Below are 22589 nucleotides of genomic sequence, written 5' to 3'. Positions count from 1 at the left end.
CTGCTTTTGCTGCAACCAAAAAAGTATACTTAAATTAGTCTATCACTTTTTCCATGTGGCATCTTAGAATAGAGGAAATATGATTTAAACCTCAGTACAGGAACAAAGCAAATTTTACACTGGATTTTTAAACTGTAAATTTACTTAATAATTGAATAATGATCCTTTTTTTTCCTTCACCCCTTCATAAAAACTGTGTATTATGAACTAATAACTTGTTGAGAACTTGGCTCCCAACAAGCACATAATAAACAGTTTCTTTAGAGATTTAACTTTTTTATAGTGAAGTAACAATCTTCTTTATTGATTATTTCTACTCAAGAAAGAGATCTGTTGACTTCAGGCCTATAGTCAATATTTAGCACATCTTGCTCTGATTGAATAAGTATTAAATATACAATGTGTACAAGCACATGTGTGTGCATGACTGTGTGCATGTACATAAACATATAAGTACAAGAAAAGCCATATCCTAAGCAGATAATCGTCCTTCATGTCTTTCTCAGACAATATGCTGACTTAAACTACTTGGAATATTGAACTTAAAATTGTAATTTTATATAGAACTGCAACCTGTGAATGAATTATTTATTAGATGCTTCTAATTTGTTCCAGGGAAACTTTGTTTTTGTTTGTCTTTGTTGGGAAGTAACTTTGTAAGATCTGAGCTTCTAGAAGAAAGAGACACTTAAGATGGAAATTGAGTTAAGTACTTCCTCAGCTTACATTTATTTCTTAGATATGTATAAACCCACACTTTGAAATATTTTATCATTGTTTCCAGTATAATTTCAGAGGTGTTATCACAAAGGGAAAAAAAAATGGCTCTGATATGTACTAAAAGCCACACTTCAGAATCTTCCCTTGAAAGTAATGTCATTTGCTTTTCTTTTTAATTTTAGTTCTGTTGACTTAAGAATGTTTGAGGACACTGTGGCAAATATTTAGTCAAATGAACAAAATAATTAGTGTTTCTAATGGAAGCGTTAATACATTTATTTAACTGCATGCGGTTTCTCTTGCTTTGTTCAGAGGGATTTCTGTAAACCTCTGAGGGAAGATGTCCCCAGGAGTGGAGAGCCAAATGGGTAGGTTGGGCCCCATCCTGCTTTATGTGAAATGGCACCTTGTGCTACCATGCCATACACTTTGTTGAAATATGCCAAACAGTTACTCATCAGATTGGGCAGAGTGACTCATGGTGTGTGTTGGTCAGGATGAGCCAGGAATTCCATATCCTTTTGATGACAGTGTAGAACATTTGAGGAGGGAAATTTGACAAAATGTTTTATAATTTATCCTGTGTATTTATGTATGTGTATACATACATGCTTAGGGATAAGGATGTTCTCTCTCTCTCCAACAAGACTACGAAAAAATTTAATGTCCACCTTGAAATCCTAGCTAAATAAATTATGATAAGATAATATCATACATAGGAATATTATATATAAGAGTACTTTGTAGCAATTGAAGAATGAGGTATGTCAAAATACACCAGTAAAGGGCTGGGGATGTGGCTCAAGCGGTAGCGCACTCTCCTGGCATGCGTGAGGTCCTGGTTCGATCCTCAGCACCACATACCAACAAAGATGTTGTGTCCACCGAAAACTGAAAAATAAATATTAAAATTCTCTCTCTCTCTTTCTCTTTTTAAAAAAAAATACACCAGTAAAGATGTCCAAGAAGTATTACATGAAAAAGTAAAGTGGTTTAACTATATAGTATGTATTCAGGTGTGTAAGGAAAAACCCCTCCTACATGTATCTATACATACAGAGCTTACATGTGTATGGACAATTTTTGAAAGGAAACTTAAGAAGCTTCTTTGAGTTGGCAAGGACGTGAACAAATTCCTTATCTGAATGTCTTATACTTTTCAGTTTATATCCTTTTGTAACTTTTAATTTTTTTTCCAAGAGCACACACTATTTTTGTTGTAAAAAGTACCTCTGCCCTGCAGAGTTGTGTGCTTTTTATATTGACCAATGTCCTGATTTTAAATGTCCTCTTAAACTCATATAAATATAGTTACTTCATACTAGACAAAGGAGTCATAAACACACATTGGAGGAAAGATAGCCTCTTCAACAAATGGTCCTGGGAAAACTGGAAATCCATATATAGCAGAATGAAAGTTACCCCCCATCTCTCCCCTACAAAAAACTCACCTCCAAAATGGATCAAGGACTTAAGCATTAGATCAGATACCCTGCATCTACTAGAAGAAAATGCAGACCTAACTCTTCATTATATTGGCTTACAAACCAGGTTCCTCAACAAGACTCCTAAAGTACAAGAAGTAAAATCAAGAATCAATAAATGGGATGATACCAAACTAAAAAGCTTCTTTACAATAAAGGAAACAATCAAGAATGTGAAGAGTGAGCCTACAGAATGGGAGAAAAATCTTTACCACCTGCACCTCAGATAGAGCATTAATCTCTATCTGGACATATAAGGAACTCAAAAAACTTAACTCCAAAAAAACCAAATAACTCAATCAGTAATGGGCAAAGGAATTGAATAGGCACTTCACAGAAGAAGAAATACAATCAGTCAACAAATATATGAAAAAAAGTTCAGTATCACTAGCAATTAGAGAAATGCAAATTAAAATTACACTGAGATTCCATTTTACTTAGTCAAAAGTGAAATGGCAATTATCAAGAATACAAGCAACAATAATTATTGGTGAGGATGTGGAAAAAACGGGTACACTCATATATTGCTGGTGTACTTTGGTGCAACCACTCTGGGAAACAGTGAGAGGTTCCTCAAAAAACTAGGAATGGAACCACCATTTGACCTGTTTATACCACTCCTTAGTATATATCCATAGGAGTTAAACCTACAATAACACATCAATGTTTATAGCAGCTCACATAAATATAGTTACTTCATACTAGATATAGAGCTAAGCTTAGCTAAGCTAAGTGCTAGGAACCAACCTAGGTGCCCTTCACCAGATGAATGGATAAAGAAAATGTGTGTGTGTGTGTGTGTGTGTGTGTGTGTGTATATATATATATATATATATATATATATATATATATATAAACAATTGAGTATTTATTACTCAGCTCTAAAAAAGAATGACTTTATGACTTTTGTCAGCAAATATATGAAAGTGGAGACTATCAGGCTAAGTGAAATAAGCCAATCCCCCCAAACCAAAGGTTAAATGTTCTCTCTGATATGTGGATGCTAACACACAACAAGGGGGGATGGAGAATAGAAGTACAGTGGATTTGACAAAGGGGAATGCTGAGAAGGGTGGGAGATAGGAATAGGAAAGACAATGGAATGAATCAAACATAACTTTTTTATGTTCAGATCTGAATACATGACCAGTGTAACTCCACATCATGTACAACCACAAGAATGGGGTCCTAATTAGAATAAGTTATACTCAATGTATGAATAATATATCAAAATACACACTACTGTCATATGTATCTAAAAAAATTCAAAAGAAAGAAATCTAAATAATAAATAAATAAATAAATAAATATCCTCTGGGAGTAAAGATCTTATGCCACTCTCCTATCTTTCCCAAGTGTTCTGTGTTCTTCAAAGTCCCCTCCAAAACCCAGAAGTTTGGAAGGAGCCTGGAAAGAAGATACTGTCTTCACTCCAGAAATGTTTTTGGGCTTCCCCTACTTTGGGGTGTTTGCTTTTACCTAGATGAGGACTATATTAGGGATCTTGTGTCTCAGGAGTCAGTGTTGTGCACTGATTAAGACAGAGTCAGCCAAACTGCAAGGCATCAAAATGTAGCTGTACCATAGTCAGTTGCTCATTCTCTCCATTTCCTTAATCTGTTTCCTTACCTGAGAAATAGGGATAATAGTGCCTATTTTATAAAGTTGTTGTGAGAATTAAATGAATTATTACTGTAAGTAACATGATTGGAAAGGCCTGCATATAGTGAGTTCTATAAAAATATTTTTTGAAAATATAATTTGTCCCCCCCACCCATGCCATTTGTCCTTAACGATAGAGTGGGTTTTCCTGCAAAAAAAAAGTAATTTAAATGTATATACATTGAATCTTGGTTATGTATAGTAATCATAGAGAAAATTGCTATCAGACTTATCCTTTTAATTTCTGTGTAAGGAAAGATAGTGGAATGAATCAAACATAACTTTTTTAAATGTTTTTTTTTCCTTTTTTCAGATTTTCTCTTTATTCCTGGTTTAAAACAATTCTATTACAAAACACCTTGGGTTTTTTCCATTGTGTTTCTTGTGCATAATCCATTGATCTTAATCTTGGATCTGTAAGTTTATAGTTTCCATTTGGCCTTGATTTCTTCAAACATATTTGTCTTTATGTATCCTCATCACCCCTGCCACTCCCATCTGTCTTCTCCTTTAGGGATTCCGCTTCCACAGTTTGCTATTTAGAGTTGTCTCATAGTTCACTTAGGCTGTTTCTTTGTCTACTTTTTAGGGCTTTTCCTCCTCTGTTTCATTTTGGGGAGTTGCTATGACCAGGTCTTCATCACAATCTTCACATTTGGAACACCTAATCTGCTGTTAATCCATCCAATATGTTATTATCACAAACGTTGGTGACTTCATCAGCTGGCCCCAAACCTGTTGTTCGGGTCTTTTCTCATTCCCTTTTACATGTCCACTGAACATTGTCAGCATTTCTTCTCGGTTTTTGTACAAAAACCATGTTAGGTGCTTTTGTCAAATGTTCACTTCTGAATCAGTTTCGATTGATTGGTTTTTCTTCTCTTCTTCTCATTACGAGCTGTATTTTCCCGCTTCTTTTTGATTGGGAGATGTCTGATTTTGTGACTTTTATCTGATTGGGTTCTGGATATTATTACATTTCAAAAAATATTAACTCTGGTACACCCCGTTTCCTGGTGTTTACCTCAGGGTTCTGTTCCTCTCCCTGCCTTCCCTGACCACGCTGTCTGAGCTTCACTTGTCAATCTGTCTCTTACCCTGCTGTGCCGCTCTTCAGACCCTTATATGTGGGCATCGTGATATGTGTCCGTGTGCACATGTGTGCACGTGTGTGTGTTTGTGGGGGGGTCAGCCTCCCTACTACATAGGACAGGAGCTCCATGAGGGCTTTGCTCTTGTCTGTCCTCGTCACTGCTGCATCCCAGAGCCTAGGACAACTCTCTGGCACATTTTAGGCCCTCAGAGAAGATCTGTTGAGTAAATAAATAAATACCAGATACTATGCTGGGTGCCATTCAACACCATCCTGTGATGACACTGCCTTCTAAGGTAGTGACCTTAGAAGTCTGTCAGGAGAGCAAAGTGAGAAAGAGCTTTTTCTATGAAGCAGGGAGAATAGATGTTCGACAGTCGGAACAACTAAAGAGAAAGGTCTGGTACAGATATTCAGGAAAATAGGGTTTATGAAAATGATCCCACTTTTTGCTTCTCTTGGCCATAGAAATCCTAATTAACAAACTTCCTTTTAAAGATGTTTTCCCAGAATTTAGAAGAAAAAAGTCTTAACAGTATTGGTATTCTGGATGTTTTTCCCACAGGCAACATGATAAAGCATTGAAGTTTATCATGTACTTTCCTTTGTGTTTGTATGCATCCTCCATCCCTCTGCCTCCACTGTGAACTTGATGCTGGTGGAAAGGAATCGTGGAGCTTTGGTGTTGGAACCCTCTGATCAGGAGGAGGGGTGACCTTCCCTGGGGCAGCCATTTCAGTGTGTCTTGTAATTTCACCTTCAAGGAGGCACTTGAAGGGCTGACCTAGAATGGAGAGCCTGGCTGAGTCTTCAACCTTCTCTCTGCTATATGGATTCTGTGACAAATGTGCCAATTAAAGTGGTGGCTTTGTCATGAAGCCTCAAGTAACGAGACCCAGAATGTATCTTCCTTTACTTCACATGGCTCAGCAGATGGAAACTACTTTCATTGCTACCACATTGTCCTGATTTAAATCAGGGTCCTGACACTGAAAAGGGAACTCTGCAGCCGATTAGCCAAGCCCCGAGTTAAAACTGTGTTGCTCTTGTTTGTGTTTCTCAGGGTGTTTTCCTGATTCTATTTCTGGCAGAGTCTTTGAAGAAGAATAGTTTTCTTTTGTGAATTAGTAAATGGAATTTTTTTAAAAAAAATAATGGATATGTATCTGAGAGCTTGAAGTATATGCATGTGCTTTTTGAAGAAAATATTTTCATTAATTTACCAAAGAAAAGTATTTGTTTAGGAAGATTTCTTGAAAAAAAATGTTAAGATAAAATATTCTTTAAATTGGTAAAAATTTCCCATGTATTTAAAAACAGGTTATGTAAACCAAATTGGCAACAGAATATTTTGCTTCTAGTTCAAGGAAGCAAAAAAAATGCTTCATGTTTCATGACATAATTTCTGGCTTTCTAAAATAATCATATTTACATATAAGGCAGAAATATAGAACCATAGAGATCTATTTTTTGAATGAAAACGTGCGTGTGATTTGTATCTTACATGTTAAATTTGTATAGTTCTTATTTTTAGGCTTAAAATAAGTATGCTTTTAATATTCTTTAGTGCCATGTGATTTTAACTACAGCTTATTTTTCTTTCCAAAAGTCACTTAAAACAGGAAATGAGGCTTACCAAGTACTTGAACAATATTCTTTCATCTTGGTATTTACAAACTCTCACTTAGAAAAACAAGGCTCATGTGCAAACTCTTGGAATAACAGAGCACCTGCTCTTGAGTTCCTGCCAAGCATCCTTCCCCACTCAACCTGAACATTGTATTTTCATGAGCATTTCACAATATTTCTCATCCCTGTTCCCAGTCTTGACCCACTGACCCAAGAATCAAGAAAATGTCATGTTAGTGCCTACTAATTAGTGCACCCAGAGAGCCTTTTCATCTGGCCTTTCAACCTTCTGGAGGAAGGAGCACAAGCTGTCACTTGCATCATGCAGGGAAAATGAGCCTTTACTACATTTTCCCTGTTTTGCAAACAGCCGAATAAGCCCAGCTGAGCTAGAGATGAATATGCAGGTTAGGAAGAAATTAACCTAAAATGCACTAGTGTTTGCATGACAGTGTTACAGATGACACAGTACTGCTTTGTTGAAATACCCCAATGGACTTCCGCAAGCCTGAGTTTTTTAACCCGAGTATTGCTGTTGACTCACACTTTCATTTCAAAATTATCATAATCATCTGATGAAGTTATTTTAAAGTTATATAAAAATAAAACAGTTAAAAAATTGAGTAGCATTTCAATGCAGGAAGTTTCCCTTGTTTTAAGACGCATTTTTGGAGAATGCTATAGTTTGTTTGTGAGCATATTTCGTTTGAGTGCTCATTAATCAGTGCTGTTGGGCCAGGGTCTCCTGAGCCTTCTGGGTTTGGGGGGAATCAGCTACTGTAATTAAAGGGATGAAATATATCATGGTCACAAACTTACTGCATCAGACAATCGAGGGTTTTATACTAGTAGAATTAATCTCTTTAATTTTTTCCGTAGGTCTTTAAGATAGAAGTGCTAATGAATGGAAGAAAACATTTTGTTGAAAAAAGGTACAGCGAATTTCATGCCTTGCACAAAAAGGTAACCTTTGGTTTTTGTTCTTTGCCTCCTTTTCTCTATATGGCAGATGATATAATGTTAAGACTCCTTTCTGTGGTTCTAGGAGCACTAATATTTCTTGTGTATACATGGTTTCTATTATCATAATGTAAATTTCATTTTAAAATGGATTATTCAGTCTCTTAAAGGTATGCTTCCTGTGTAGATGGGGTTTCTCTTAGGATCATTTCCATATACAAATCTGAGGCTGCAAACCATTTGTAGTATACTGCATTGGATGTTATAGCTTCTGAAAGAATAAGACCCAGACCTTGTTTTATCCATGAAATATACTTAATGTTCTGTGCAAAAGGGAAAAACAAAGTAAACTATCATTTTATGGAAAAAATTTATTAAACTCAACTTACATGTACCTGGATAAGATAATATACATGTATATGCATTTTCAAGACTGGGGAGCACATGCAAAAGAGAATCATAGATCCTCACCTTCTTTTGAGTTGTAAAGGGCCACTATAAAAGACTGATGTTTCAGTTCTAGAATCTATTTCTCTAAAAGTCTTATATAAAGGAAACAGAATGTAAAAGCAATAACTGAGTAGGGGAAAATGATCAGTAATGAACAGAAAAGTGAACAGTTTTTATCTTTTAACCAAATTTAATTTTTTTCAGGTTACAAATTATTATTGGGGTGCTAAAATTATCTTAATTAGAAATACCTTGTGAAATTGCTCAGAAAACTAACCATGTCAATGCAATTTTACTATTTTTTTCATTTGTATTTCATATAAGATATATATGTACATGTCAGTGTGTGCATATATATTTACCCACCCACATGGACTGTATATATAAAATATATACATACACATACAATATGACATAATTCAGTCTCCTTATTGGTTAGGTGAGAAGTTAGATGATTAGACACTGAGTACATATTAAGAAAGAGAGTCATTTTTTAAAAAAGATTTCATTAATGACCTCTTCAATTTTCTGGGACATATCATTGCATAAATAATTTGTGATGGTGTACTAACTCTGTATTTAAACTTTTTAAACATTTTTTTTTCAAATTAAGTTTTCCCACTGTGTTTAATCAGAAGAATGGAGAATTGAGTATAAACTTTAACAGAATATTGTTGGGAGGTTAGTGAGCCTGTTGCTCTTTGTTTTCCTTTAAGGGGAGCTCCAGGTTGTCTGTATGCTTCTCTGTTAGGACAGCAAGGGATAATTCACAATGAGTCCTCCAGTTCAAATTTTGTTAAGCTCACTTTCAAAAAAAAAAAAAAAAAAAAAGAATTACAGGTGAATAGCTATTTAGGCCAGGTTTTGCCAGCAAATTTTCCAAAGCACCAATTCCAGAGACTCAAAGAAAAAACAAACCTGAAATCTAGGTCTCACTTCCTTCTCATGGAATTCTGTTTTCATTCATTTTTTTTGGAGGAAACAGGCTCTGGAGAGGTTCTGCTGGATACCTAATGAACTTAGTCTCTCCAGGGAGAGAGAGTAAGACCAGCTCTCCCCCCACACCCCACTCATCTTCTGCCAACCAGTCTGGACTGGGCAACCTGTCATGTGTAGGTTCTTTCCTAACTGCCTGGGTCAGCACCCAGTCCTGCATGATCCGACAAAGCCCAGCTCTTCTCTCCAGATACTGGGATTGGCTCACAGGAAGCACAGGTGGGTGATTGCCAATTAGGCCAGCTCTGAGCAGGCTACCCAGGCTGCTGGAGTGGAGGCTCACTCACCCTCTTCTCTAATTCAGTTTGTTTTCCTCTGCAGCAAACGACCTTCTCCCCAGTGATCTAGGCAATTCTTAGGTATTTGAAATCAGAAAAAAATTCCTAGATTTACTAGGACTTGCTCTCCTCTCAATTTCTACAGTTCTATTAATAATTTTAACTAGTCTCATAATTCCATAACAAAGTCTGCTAGAGTTAAAACAGTACAAATTCTCAAATTCTTCAATTTTGCTTATTTCTAGCAGCTTTGTTAAAACATTTGTGATATCATTACAGGGACATAGAGACAAAAATAGATTTGTGGGGCAGAGTTTTAGTTGGGATGCACTGTCTAATCTTCTGCATTCTAGAGGTGATAGCCACTGCTAGAAAAATCGCCTTTACTTCTATTAAAGAGATAAAGTTTCCTCTACTTGCCCCATTTGACTGTATTAGATTTCACAAAATGCTAACTACAAAGGCAATTAAATATAAGTAAGATGTAAAAAGAAAAATCATTCTGTAATCTTGATTGTAAAAGTGTGTACTAAGGATTAAATGGGTAAAAAAATTAATCCAAATACTATACACAACTTTATTGATTCTGTTGCCCATGTGAGGCTTCATTCTCTTTATAGTTTTCCATATTTGAATTTTGTAACAGGTTATGAATGTTATATGTTTACCAAGAATTATGTTCACTTAAATGTAGTTGAATCTATTGTCATTTAATTTTCTTGAAATATTCAACTATTTCTGCAGTATATGTAATTTATTCTCTCACCTACCTTGATTTTTCTTACCGTTTACATTACATTTCACTTTTGCTTAAAGTGTTTAACCAGCGTCCCCAAGTTGACTCTACATAACATATGAGCTATTTGCAAGTGCTTTGCACCTTTAGGATAATGAATGAATAGCTTCTGTCCATGCACCACACACACACACACACACACACACACACACACAAAATGCTGCCTAGCTGATTGTCATTGCTGATTTAAAGGCAGAAACTAAAACCATTACCTACTTGACAGTTTGATAGTGTTAAAGAAAGTCCTTAATGCTTATTACTTCTCCTGAACTTTCATAATTAAACTTGTTAAAGTACTGTTTACATCTTAGAATTGTTTTTCTAACATTTGGAAAAATGTAAGAAATTCTTTCTATGTATGCATTGTTTTTCTCCCTTCAATTTGCTTTTAAATTATAAACCGAACTCTCTTAAAAAAATTTTTTTTGTATTTGTAGATGGACACAATACCTTTATTTTATTTAGTTTTATGCGCTACTGAGGATCAAATTCAGTGCCTCACACGTGCTAGGCAAGTGCTCTACCGCTGAGCTACAGCCACAGCCCCATAGCAGATTTTTAATGTAACTGGCAAGCATGAGAGTGTAAGGCTCACAGCACCCCATTAACTTGAACTTTATTTCTTCAAAAATTGTGGTTTTTTTATTTGGCAGCACATATGCCTTGTTGTTGTTGAATTGGTATCTCTTTAGTTTACTTAATAGTTGTAGCTTTTTTTCAAATTATCTGTTTATGTGTGTTCTCATAAATACCTGGTCTTATTGTTTTTGCTTATTAGCAAAAATTGTGTGGCCTTGAAATAAAATATTAGCCATTTGCTGAAAGTATATTTTACCTAGTGGCTATTTAATTTTGGTTATGAAGTTATTTTAATTTGAAAAAAAATTTATATTTTTATGTTTTATAATATGACCATTTTTACTCTTTTAAATTTGTCATTTCTTCTAGAACTATGATGAGTATTTGATTCTTTTTTTTTTTTTTAAGTTTCCATAGATTGTTATTTTTTCAAGTGTGAACTCTGGACCACCTAAGTGCTGATTTCAGGATGCCAATCAGACTCTGATGCAGCTCAGGAATCTGCATATTAAACCAGCCCCCCAGAGGGATCTTAATGCTGATTCATGTTTGATAAATTCTGTTATGGCTTATATTTTTAAAGAAATGACTTACAACACAGCCCCTCTCACCTATCACACATATACACCCACAAGGTGTAGAGCCATACCATTCAAGGTTTTAAGCCTCAAAGTGCTTCCCTACATTCTCTTGCCTGCATTATCCAGAATGTCACTAAGTCCTGTTGATTCATTCTTCTAAATATCTATAACATATACCATTTTATTTTTCATTGTGTACTCCCACCATCCCAGTCCAGAGCTACTGTGGATTAGTGTTGCATTACCCATTTCTTATTCCTGTATTCTTTCCATTCTCTGCTGCATGCAGTTTTCCTAAAGCACCATTTCCATCTCCAGTCTTGCACTCATTCTGAAATAGCCCTGTATTGTCTGCCACACCATAGACATTGACTCTCAAGGCCCATATTCTTAAACCTCGAATTGTGTCCTAGTGTCACTATAACACTAAGTGTCACCAAGCACTTAATGGCTTAACCCAACATGCCTTTATTATTTCACTCCAAATGGGTTGATAGGACTACATTCCTTCTGGGGGCCTTTAGGAGAGAACCAGTTTTGCCTTTTCCAGCTTCGAGAAGCTGCCTACCTTCCTTGGTTCATGGTCCTCTTTCATCTTCAAAGCCAGCAATCATATTCCTCCAGCTTCTGCTTCCACCATAACATCTGCCGTCACATCTCCTCTCTTTGATTTTGACACACCTGCCTCCCCCTGTGGTAGCACTGAGCCCAGTAACCCAGGAAAGGCATCCTACTTCAAGATCCTTTGTTTAAATCTCCTCTATAAATCTCCCTTTTCCATATAAGGGAATATATTTTTAGATCCTAGGGTTTAGGGATTCTTGGGCATCATTGAGGAAGCCATTATTCTGTCTTCCTCAAACTCTTTTCTGGGCTGGCCTTATTTCTCACTGCTCCTCCTAAGAAAATATCGGCCCAGCCACTCTGTTTCTCCCTGCACCCAGGTATCTGCTGTGAAAATCACCACCTTTCTCTCTTGTCAGGCTGAACATCCTTCTGTGTTCTGACCATTCCAACCAATCCAAGATGTGTCAGTTTCTCCTTCTTCCATGCCAGCTTCCTTGGTTCCCTAATGTCTTTGTCCTGGAATCTCTTCCATTTAGAATAGAAATTTCTACTTAAACACTCAAAACATCTAAGATAATTAAAACTTAGTCATCCCTAAATTTTGTCAAATTAGAAGATAATTTTGTTTTAAAGGAGGGACCAAGCCTTATCTTTTGTATCTTTCTTGCTGTTAGAGTGTTGGGTACATGTTAGGCATTGAATGAATATTTGGCAAATGGGATATTTGGAGAATTCCCTGCACATTCTTATGTGGAAGTTTATTCCACTGAAGTTTGACTGCTGGTCCCAATAGACCTACCTGGATCCTTCATAGCTCCCACTGTGCTAGCATAGGATAGGAAAAATCCCACTGCCACCCTGAAACAAAGCAAGGCCCCCCTCCCTCATTCTTTGTAGCAGGGTGCCCTTTCTGCAGGTCAAGCAAGTCTTCTGTGAGCCCTCAAGCTTGTAAATGCCTCCCCTATGCCCCATCTGCCCCTGTCCATGACCCCCGACAGCCAATTAATTTACCATTTTCAATGTTGGTGCTTGAGAGGAGTTTTACCTTTGTAGACCCCAGATCTCATGCATGAGCAGGAAAACCTTCCCTGCAATGCAAACTGTTAAGCATATTTTAGTTTTCCTGCCTTCCCAGCTGTTTTCTGTCAGTTCCAGCCCACCCTTTTTATTCACCAAAGTTTTCAGTGAAACATGGTGCTGGTTCTCTTTAACATTAACTGTCCTCATTTTTGTTATTGCCTACATTGGGCTTGAGTCAAATAGTGCATTCTCTTCTATTTAATTTAATGAAGCACACATTTCAGAAGAACCAGAAAACTGCTGCATGGGATCAGACTAAGAGTACCACGTCATGCACTGTCTCTAAAGGGAACCCCAAGAGAATGGGGGTGACGATATGCGGGGAGGGTCGTTTTGCTGCTTTAAATTCTTTTCTTTTCCGTTGTTTTTGTTCATGTGTTTTGGACAAAGTATTTCCCATCCTTTCTGTGGAACATGGTTGATTTTTTCCAACCAATGTGTATGCCAGCATCTATACAGAGTAAGTTCTATGTAGATCCTCACAGGATAGTAAGGAAAAGGAAGCGGCGGCAACAGGAGAAGCGGATTGTGTTTGTGGGTATCGTGGAATCTGGTACTTATCTGCGTGGATCAGAAAGGCTGTGTGCCTGGACGCGGCTGGACCGGGACAGTTAATCATCGGAGGAAGCGGCAGAGAAGTATTCATCTTGCAAGCAGCTGAGCCCTACTGGAAACGCATTGTCCCGGGTTTGTCTCTCATCTAAAGCAATCCATTACTCACCCGCCAGTGTCACAGGTCCAGCCGCTGCGATGATGGGCTTCCTCAGCACTGCTCACATAAATAAAAAGGAAAAATGTTTTCAATGCTGTATCTGTGGGATTCAAAAAAAAAAATCAAAAGAGAGAGGAGACAGATAATGGAGTTGATTTTCTGAAATATAAGACAAATTGTGATTCAATAATTTGAAAGGAAATTTCTATGTGTGTAAATGGAAACTTAGCAAGCTTATTACCACAGAAAAATTGAGCATCTTGACCTCGTTCTTGTTGGGGAAATCCCTCAAGTAGTACAGAGATGAGATAGCCAGCCGTCTGTTCCCTCGAAGGCAGTGCTGAATTCCTCCCTCCTCCTCTCTGGCACTGTCCTCTTCCCCCAGCCCTGGATCGGCCAGTAGGTGAACAGGTAACAGTAGGTGAACCCCTTTTACAGAACAAAGCCCACCTTAGGCCACCAGTCCCCTCCGTGTCCATCCAACCGTACTCTTCCTCTCAGGAGGCCTTCTAGGGAACCCCATGCTTCCCTTGGTACCCCTCCTCTCGAGTACCCATGGTCATTGTGTGATCGTGCCCTGCCCCCTCTTCTTGAAACATTTTTCTAGAGAACTTGCTTTTCACTCTCCCCCACCCTCTGCCCTCCTCTCAGAGTTGGGTCTCTCAGCCTTGGCCCTCCTTGTATTTTTCCATTGCAGCATAATAAATCACCACAACCACAGACATAAGCTTAAAACAACAGAAATCATCTCCAAGTCTCTGTGGGTTGGGAAGCCAGGCCCAGGGGTCCTGGGTTCTCTGCTGAGCATCCCACCTGGCTGAAATCAAGGTGCTGACTAAGGCTGTGGACTCTGAAGCTCAGGGTCTTTCTTCTGAGGTCATTCAGGTGGACTTCCAAGCCTTGTAGTTGCAACACTGAGTCCCCCACCTCTTTCTTTCTTTCTTTTTTGTTTTTTTGGTGGCTGTTGGCCAAAGGTAGGTTTCAGCTCCCAGAGACCACCCTTGGGTCCCAGCCAGGTGATACTCTTACAGCATGGCAGCCTGCTATGACTGAGGCTTACAGAACACAAGGTGGTCATGGAGGTGACTGCCCCGAGGTCTTCACAGTTCTGCCCTTGGCCAGGGCGAGGGGGCAGTGCAGGGCATCTGATCCATGGGCCCTTTTCCTTCATTTGGACCTAACTCCTGCTTTCATCTCCTGTAGTTCCATGGCTGTAAATACACTTCTACTTTCTGATTCCCATGTTTACAGACCTTCTACAACTGATTACCCATCACCCTAACCTGGGTGCCTGTGGGGCATCTCCAAACAGAACAAAGGATATGTTAGGAGTATCTCTGGTTGCATACAATAGAAACTTAACTGGATTTCTTGAGGAAGAAAGAGTTTTATTATTCTTGCACACAAGAAAATTAAAAGTAAGCAGTCCCAGGTGATGGAGCAATTCCACTACATCACATTCCGGACTCCTCCTGTAATCCTGCTTCATCAGCCTTACCTTCACAGTTGATTTTTACCCTTTTGGTTATAACATAGCTGCCATCCTTCCAGGCATTGCTTCTGCATTCCTGGCAGAAAGAAATATTGCTTCTTGTGAGAAAATAGGAACACTCCCTAGTAGACTTGTGCTTCATTTCATTCACAACCCTGTCACATGCCACTGTAATTACAAGGGAACTTAGAAATTCAAGAGTTTTAACTCAGCATGTTGGCACTCTAAATGACATTTTTTTTTAAATTATTGATGGTAGTGGTGAACTTTTGGTTTTTGGTTTACAAAGAGGGAATGAGTATTGGGCAGGCAGCTAGCAATGGCAGCCACATTCCCCTATTCATGTGGGATTAGATTTGGTCAAAGTGACTCTAAAACCAAAATAATGGTGACATTAACAAATCCCACTTTGCTCCTCTCTCACGTGAATGCCTGGGCTGTCAAGGCAGTTTTGTGATCATCAGGGACCTGGGCTTTTGTTGCTGTCCATTCTCAATATGCAGCTTCTGCCTCATCATCAAAGGTGGCTGCTACTGTGTGGGTAGTTTAGCTAGCAGAAGGGGAAAAAGAAAAGGCAGTCGCCCTACCTTTGAGAACGCTTCCTGGAAGTTGCACATATATGTTTGTTTACCTACCTGTGACCAGAATTCTGTCACATAGCCACACATAGCTTGAGGGGGAGGAGGGTTTGGGACATGTGTTCCTTATTCTGAATGGCCACATACTCACCTGAGGATCAGGAGTTGTATTCTGTAGAACACAAGGACAGTGGAATTTGGGGGGAAATTAGTCCATGAGCCACTTATCCCACTCTACTACTTTTCAGTAAGGTGACAACCAGGTCACTCATAGAAGGGCTGCCAGGGAAATTAAAAAACCTAAGAAAGGGGCTGGGGCTATAGCTCAATGGCAGAGTGCTTGCCTACCATGTGTGAGGCACTGGGGTTTGATCCTTAGCATCACATAAAAATAAACAAATAAAATAAAGGCATTCTGTTCATCTACAAGTACAAAAATTTTTAAAAGAAAGAAAGAAAAGACCTAAGAGGGAAGATCTGTCTTAGCGCTATCCTAATTGCTTCTACTTTGCACACACACCCCGTGACCTTCCATCTGCCATCTCCATGGCCAGCACGCAGTCATAAGCACCATCACTTTTTGCCTGGGTTTCTGTAGGCGCTTCTGACTGTTCTCCCTACTCTTACTCCAGGCCCTGGGTCGTCCATATTGCTCCTGGAACTCAGCATGTTTTCCTTAAAGTCAAAATTAGATCACATACCAGCTTCCCACTTTGCAGTATCTGGCACAGCCACCTCTCATCCGGTCCATCTCCTGCTTTCTGGTTTTGAATACCTCAAGCCTGTCACTCCTTTAACGTTCCTCCAGCTCCCCACCTGGGTCCCTCACAAACGTGATTCAGGTTGCTCCTAGATTCTCTCACCTCACACAGGCCTTCCCAAATGCTACCCCCCTTTCTGATGCCGGCTGTCTTTGCCCTGTTTTATCAACTTGCTTACTGTTTGTTACATTTATTGTTAATTGTTACTGTTTATGTAAGCTGTATGCAGCAGAAAAGTCTGCAGCACCCAGGAGCATGAAGGAGCTCAATCTGTTGAATATTCCATGACTACCTTCAGGGGCTCCATTTTCTCTGGAACTTTTTTCTGACTGGTGAAAGAATAATGTGCTTTAATGAATTCTAGAACTTACTCAGTGTTTCTGTACTATTTACTTAGTGGAACTAACCTCACTTTGGATAGCTCCCCTCCCCAGATCCATGGATTTTCTACTACAACCCAGACTGTTCTTTAGGCCTCTTCTGCCATCTTTGGATTTCCCACCCCAAGGGGCAGAACTATGAGTTCTAATCCTATTTCTTCTCCTCTTTGCGTTAAGCTCTGTTTTCTGGAATTAAGTTCTCAAACGAGGCATAGGAGATGAGTGTTCTGAGTCTGCATGTCTGAAAATGCCTTCATTCTCTCACTTGATTGGTAGTGTGGTTGGTTGTGGAAGTGCGTTTTCAGGTGAAATCTTTGGGGTATCTTCCCATATCCATTGTTGCTGTTGAAGAATCAGTTGCCACCAGAGACGTGTTTCCCCTGTTTGCGACCTCATGTTTTCCCCTGTCCTCTCTCTATCATTGATGTTCTGAAATCCCAACAGACATATAATATATTATGCTGACACCCAATTAATTCTTAATCTGAAGACGTAATCTTTTTATAGGACATATAAAAGTGATTTTTATGTCTGGGTTCCATTCTATTCTTTTTTTTTTTTTTTTAAAGAGAGAGTGAGAGAAGAGAGAGAGAGAGAGAGAGAGAGAGAGAGAGAGAGAATTTTTAATATTTATTTCTTAGTTCTCGGCGGACACAACATCTTTGTTGGTATGTGGTGCTGAGGATCGAACCTGGGCCGCACGCATGCCAGGCGAGCGCGCTACCGCTTGAGCCACATCCCCAGCCCCTCCATTCTATTCTTAATGGATTATTAAGTCTAATTTCAAACATCCTGAATTTATTCTCTTTATGTTTTATTGTTTCATTGACCCTTTCTTCCCTTTGTTCTACATTTTGGAAGATTTCCATGATTTTGTATTCTACCGCTTTTTTTAAATTTGTATCATTTTTTAAATTTTCAGAAGATCTTTCCTCTTTTCTGATTGTTTCTTCATTCATAGTAACCTGTTCTTTTTTTTTTTTTTTTTTTTAATAGAAGCATGTCTTCTCAAGTCTTTCTGCAGGTAATAAAACAAATTGTTAAAGCTCTCACCCGTTATTTGATGTATCTGTTTCTTTTGGGATTAATTATTCCATTTGTTGTTGTTGTTGTTGTTGTTGTTTTGGTCCCTTTTCTTTCATAGTGCTGGTTTTCCTATGAAACTGAACCTTGATTGCCCATCCAACTAGATTAATTATTCCAGGTATTCTCTGTCTTGAATACATAAATCTGCTCCTTCTGCTGAGTGTGTGGAATACAGAGCTGCCTTTCTGTCTTAGTCTCATCATTTTTCTGGGTCCCATTCCCTATGACTCCTTTCTTTTTAAAAAACACTATCAAGATTAAATCCAGACATCAGTAACCTTTTTTAAAAGGGGATTTGTTTTTTCCTCTCAAAAAAGCCTGGCAGTGGGCAATCCACAGTTGATATGACTGCTCCAGGAGATTGTCCTGCACCCTGGCCTTTTCTTTCTGCTTAGTCATTTAGAACACCTGTCCTCTGTCTTCAGAATTCCCTCATGGAAATAAATGTTTACAGTTGCTCCATAGGCACATGCTAGGCAGGAAAAGGGTGAAGGGGGCAGGGGACTGAAGGTGCAGCCAGTTGAGTCTGGTTCACATGGAAAGTTTTTATGGAAAGTCTTTTGCTGTGGCTTCTGATTATATTGCATTGGCTTCCACTATCCTCAAGGGGCGTTGGGAAATTTAGTTTTTTAGCTAATAATGAAATACTTTATTTCCCCAAATTATATAGGAGTTCTGTTGTTAAGGAAGAATAGATTTTGAGTTTGCAGCCATTGCCTTCACACTGATTTCAGTGGTACTTGGAAGAAGGGAGGAGGCCACACAGGCTCGACCTCAAGACTTGAAATGGAAGTGCTAATCTTTGAAATGCAGAGTCTCCCTCTTCGTGCCTGGAGTGGATAATGTTGAATGTATTCTTCATAGGGGAAGAATTTTTATTATATGTTTAATGACCCATATTTAATTGTGTGCATTTTCTTATTCATTATGATGCTTTTTTCTTTGCATGTGTTGGGAAGGAGGAACCTTTGCAGGTTTTTCCAGATCTTGAATTGGACCATTGAGATTCACTCTATTTTTAGAGGCAGTGTATTAGTGTCCTACTGGTAATGTAGTATCATAAATGAAGTGAGTTAAGATAACACAAATTTATGATCTTGCGCTTCTTGAGCTCAAAAGTCCAAAGTGAGTTTTACTGGACTGACTAACATCCAGGTAGTCAACAGGACTGTGTTCCTTCTGGAGGCCATAGGGCACCATCTGTTCTAGCTTCTAGAGGTTGCCTGGGTTTGGGGTGGCTCATTTCAAAGCCAGTCCCCTGGCATCTTTCAGTCTTTTTCTGGCTCCGACCCTCCTGCCTCCCTTTTGTAAGGATTCTTGTGATTGCATCGACCCTGCCCTCATAATCTAGGATAATCTACCTGTTTTAAAATCATTAATTTAACCAAATCTGCAAAATCCCTGTTCACAGGTTTAGGATTTGGTCATCTTTGGGGGAAGGAAATTATTCTGCCTACCACAGGCAACTGTAACTCAACTTTGAACAGAATTTTCTTTATATCATTTCCTGAAACTGCTGCCTAGGAAGAAGTAGCTAAGAGCTATCATTCAGTTTTCATGAACAGAATATGAATTTAATTGTTAGGGATGTTGGAAAGATTATCCTCTATTACATTATAGAATTGTCAAGAACCTCTGTAAGCAATATGGTCTAATTCATGTGGCATTTCTAGGGACAGTGGTTATAAACAATTGTATTTGGTCTTGCTTTCTTAGGTGAAAAATATGTGGAAAGACTTTTTATCAGAAAATTACTTGAAACAAAATTTTGTTCCATTGATTTCTTTTACAAAATAAATAGATTTTTAAAACTTTTTTTTTTTTTTTTGCTTTTTGTCTCGTTTACTGAACTTTTGCTTTTTTCAGGGAAAGTAATTTCAATATGAAATATCAATAGTAACAACTACCAGAACACAACATTCTTGTTCTAAAATCTGAACAGTTAGGACAACTAAGTAACGAATTTTTTGACAAAATTCCAGCATAATTATCTTCTCCCCAACTTTTATTATTATTATTATTATTATTGGCTATAACAGTGTTTTACTTTCTTTTATTGGTTCCCTGCTCATAATGTCATTATAATTTTTTCTCTCATATTCTTGTCTTTATAGCTTAAGAAATGTATAAAAACTCCAGAAATCCCTTCTAAACATGTCAGAAACTGGGTCCCAAAAGTTTTGGAACAGCGACGACAAGGTTTGGAAACATATTTACAGGTAAGATATGTTTAGATCCTCAGTTACTATAACCTAAATAGTTGCATGTCTTACTATTTTTAAGAGTATATGAGAGTGATACAAAAATATATAAAGAAGCAAAATATTCTTAATTAAAATAAAGGAAGTTTTATAATTATAAAATGTTGTTGGTTCATTGATTCTAATTAGTTTCTATTTAAAATTGGTTTTTGCTATGGGGAAGTGAAAATATGGTACAAAGGGAAAAACTGACATAAAGAGACCTATCCATTTTTTAAACTCACCTCTACAAGCACTTTGTTTTTGTGTTTTGTTTTCTTCCCTGGGTTTATTGCTTCCTCATAGCAGCCCCAGCCTTCAGGTTTTGGGTGTTTGGGGACAGATTGGTTTAGTAATAAAATGTGAATTTTTAGTGGACCCCACTAACATACCTATAGAATCACACTGAGGGAGTATCACCTGTAACAAAGCACCTCCTTCTTTGAAAATTAGAGTCTGTGTGTAGGAAGAACGCATTAGGAGCTCTTTCTGCAGCAGAGGAGAAGCAGAACTACCTGAGAGAGGCCAAGGCACTCTCCACTGGTGAATGAAAAGCAAAGGGAAAAGGCTGAACAGTTTCAGGTTCTCTGAACTTAAAACCAAAACCCCCAGAGGCCTGTGATAAATATTCAGTGAAAACAAAACACAAGTCCAAGGCAATGCTCAGGGCAGGGTTGGGATAGGCTACCTGAGGTCAGCTAGTGCTCCTCACCTGAGCCAGAGAGGATCCATGTGTGGGAATGACTGAGGCAGACAGGGCAGGAGCAGAGAAATCTTGTCTCTCAAAAAAAAAAGGAGCTGGACTTCACTAAGAGTTAGGAATTCAGGACTGATTCTTCCAAGACATGTTCCATCAGGGAAATAAGCAGCCACAACTGTGTTCTTCCTTTAATATCATAGGAAGAGGAGGGAGTGTGTAAAGCCACTGTGCTTTTTCCTCCATAGAGGATGGTTGTGGATGGTTGTGCCTGAATCACTTCTCCTGGCCCCCTGTAGTTGGCCTGGTCTCACACACTGGCATGCTCGAGGCAGCTGGGATGTGTGAGGGGGACTTTCCTCACTGTTCTTGGTCTTTTTCTTTTGGCCTTGGTGGAAGGACTCTTCACCGTCTCTCCCTGAGGGTGAAAGCTTAAAGGAAACAGGGATCACCAATCACAGGAATGTGTGTGTGGCCGTGTTCCCCAGACTCCCATAGCTTCAGGCAACACTTCAGAGCAAAAAAACCAAACCAAAACCCCCCAAAAAAACAGGACTTCAGAAATTGTATGCAAAGGGTAAAAATGCATGTTCTCTATAATTAAATAGAATAGGTAAACAATGCATTTTCATTTGTAAGCCAGATTTTCCACAGATATTGTATATCTTCAAGCTTTAGTTCCAAAGAAAGCTTTATTCTTTTCCCCCCCATTGTATTTGACACATGACTTCCATTACTACTCAGTGTAAACATTTTAAGTTGTTTGTACTTTGGATATAAATATGTGGATAAAATCATCTGGCACAGAGAGGAGTTTATAGTGATACTCAAATTGAGCTTAGAATTTTCTATTCTCAGAAATAGGGCTTGAAAGATGTGGTTGAAGGGCTGAGAAGGCCTGTTTCCTGTTGTGCTTTTAATATTCAGTTTGTTGTCACTTCATTCCCCAGAGGAGTTCAAGGGAGTTCTTCTTCCTTTTCTACCTGATTCTATCTGCCCGCAGTGGAGTTAGCCGGAAGTTGCAGAGATGAATACAAATACTTTATTAATCCCAGGTGAAAAGCAGACCCTGGCTCTAGGGGTCATTTCTTGATTTTTAGTATTAAAGTTTTTAATAAGATGATATCACTGTTTCTTTTGCTTGTCTGTCTAGCTCCAGTTACATGTTAGTCTAAACCCCAGGGAGTGGGTGCCCCTGAGCCCTCCTCAGCAGGCACCATCTTGCTGCTAGTCTGTCTGAAGAGAGTGCTCCTCCTACGAGAGCCCAGGCTGCTCTTTCCTGTTAAAGAGGGAGAAACTAGGTCTAGAGCTGTTCAGAAACTTGCCTTCTCCTGGAATTACTAGTTAAAAGATTTGGACTGGAATTTTAGTTTCCTAATGACTAGTTTAGTTTCTTTTCCTTGTATATGGTAGATTTTCTAAATTAGGTAAAAATTTTTAGACTTTGCATATGTCTTTAAGTAGATTAAAAACAAACACTTTATAATCATAAACTACCAACCCAACTCCCTTGATAGATAGACATATGATTTTTTTAAAATAATTTTTTAAAACATTTATTTTTTAGTGGTAGGTGGACACAATACCTTTATTTTATTTTTATGTGGTACTGAGGATCAAACGAACCCAGTGCCTCATGCATGCTAGACAAGTGCTGTACCACTGAGCCACAACTCTTAGCCCAAAAGCTACTTTTTTTTTTTTCTCCAGTAGAAATCTTATGTCTTAAGGGGGGAAAAAAGGATGCACAACAAATAAAAGTAACATG

The 22589-nt window shown here is 38.4% G+C and overlaps 1 protein-coding gene across 1 annotated transcript in view; it reads left to right on the top strand.

The window, feature by feature from the left end:
- The window catches only part of Snx24 (sorting nexin 24), a 150921-nt gene that overhangs the window by 70037 nt on the left and 58295 nt on the right, over nt 1-22589 (top strand). Inside the window, exons 2-3 of the mRNA XM_026396184.2 lie at nt 7468-7551; nt 19999-20103. Coding sequence (XP_026251969.1) covers nt 7468-7551; nt 19999-20103 — 189 coding nt within the window. The remainder of the gene's footprint in view (nt 1-7467; nt 7552-19998; nt 20104-22589) is intronic.

This window comes from Urocitellus parryii, chromosome 1, assembly GCF_045843805.1.
Source record: "Urocitellus parryii isolate mUroPar1 chromosome 1, mUroPar1.hap1, whole genome shotgun sequence".
Classification (NCBI taxonomy): Eukaryota; Metazoa; Chordata; class Mammalia; order Rodentia; family Sciuridae; genus Urocitellus; species Urocitellus parryii.
Note: the sequence above shows the minus strand (reverse complement) of the source record. Positions and strands in the feature narration are given on the sequence as shown.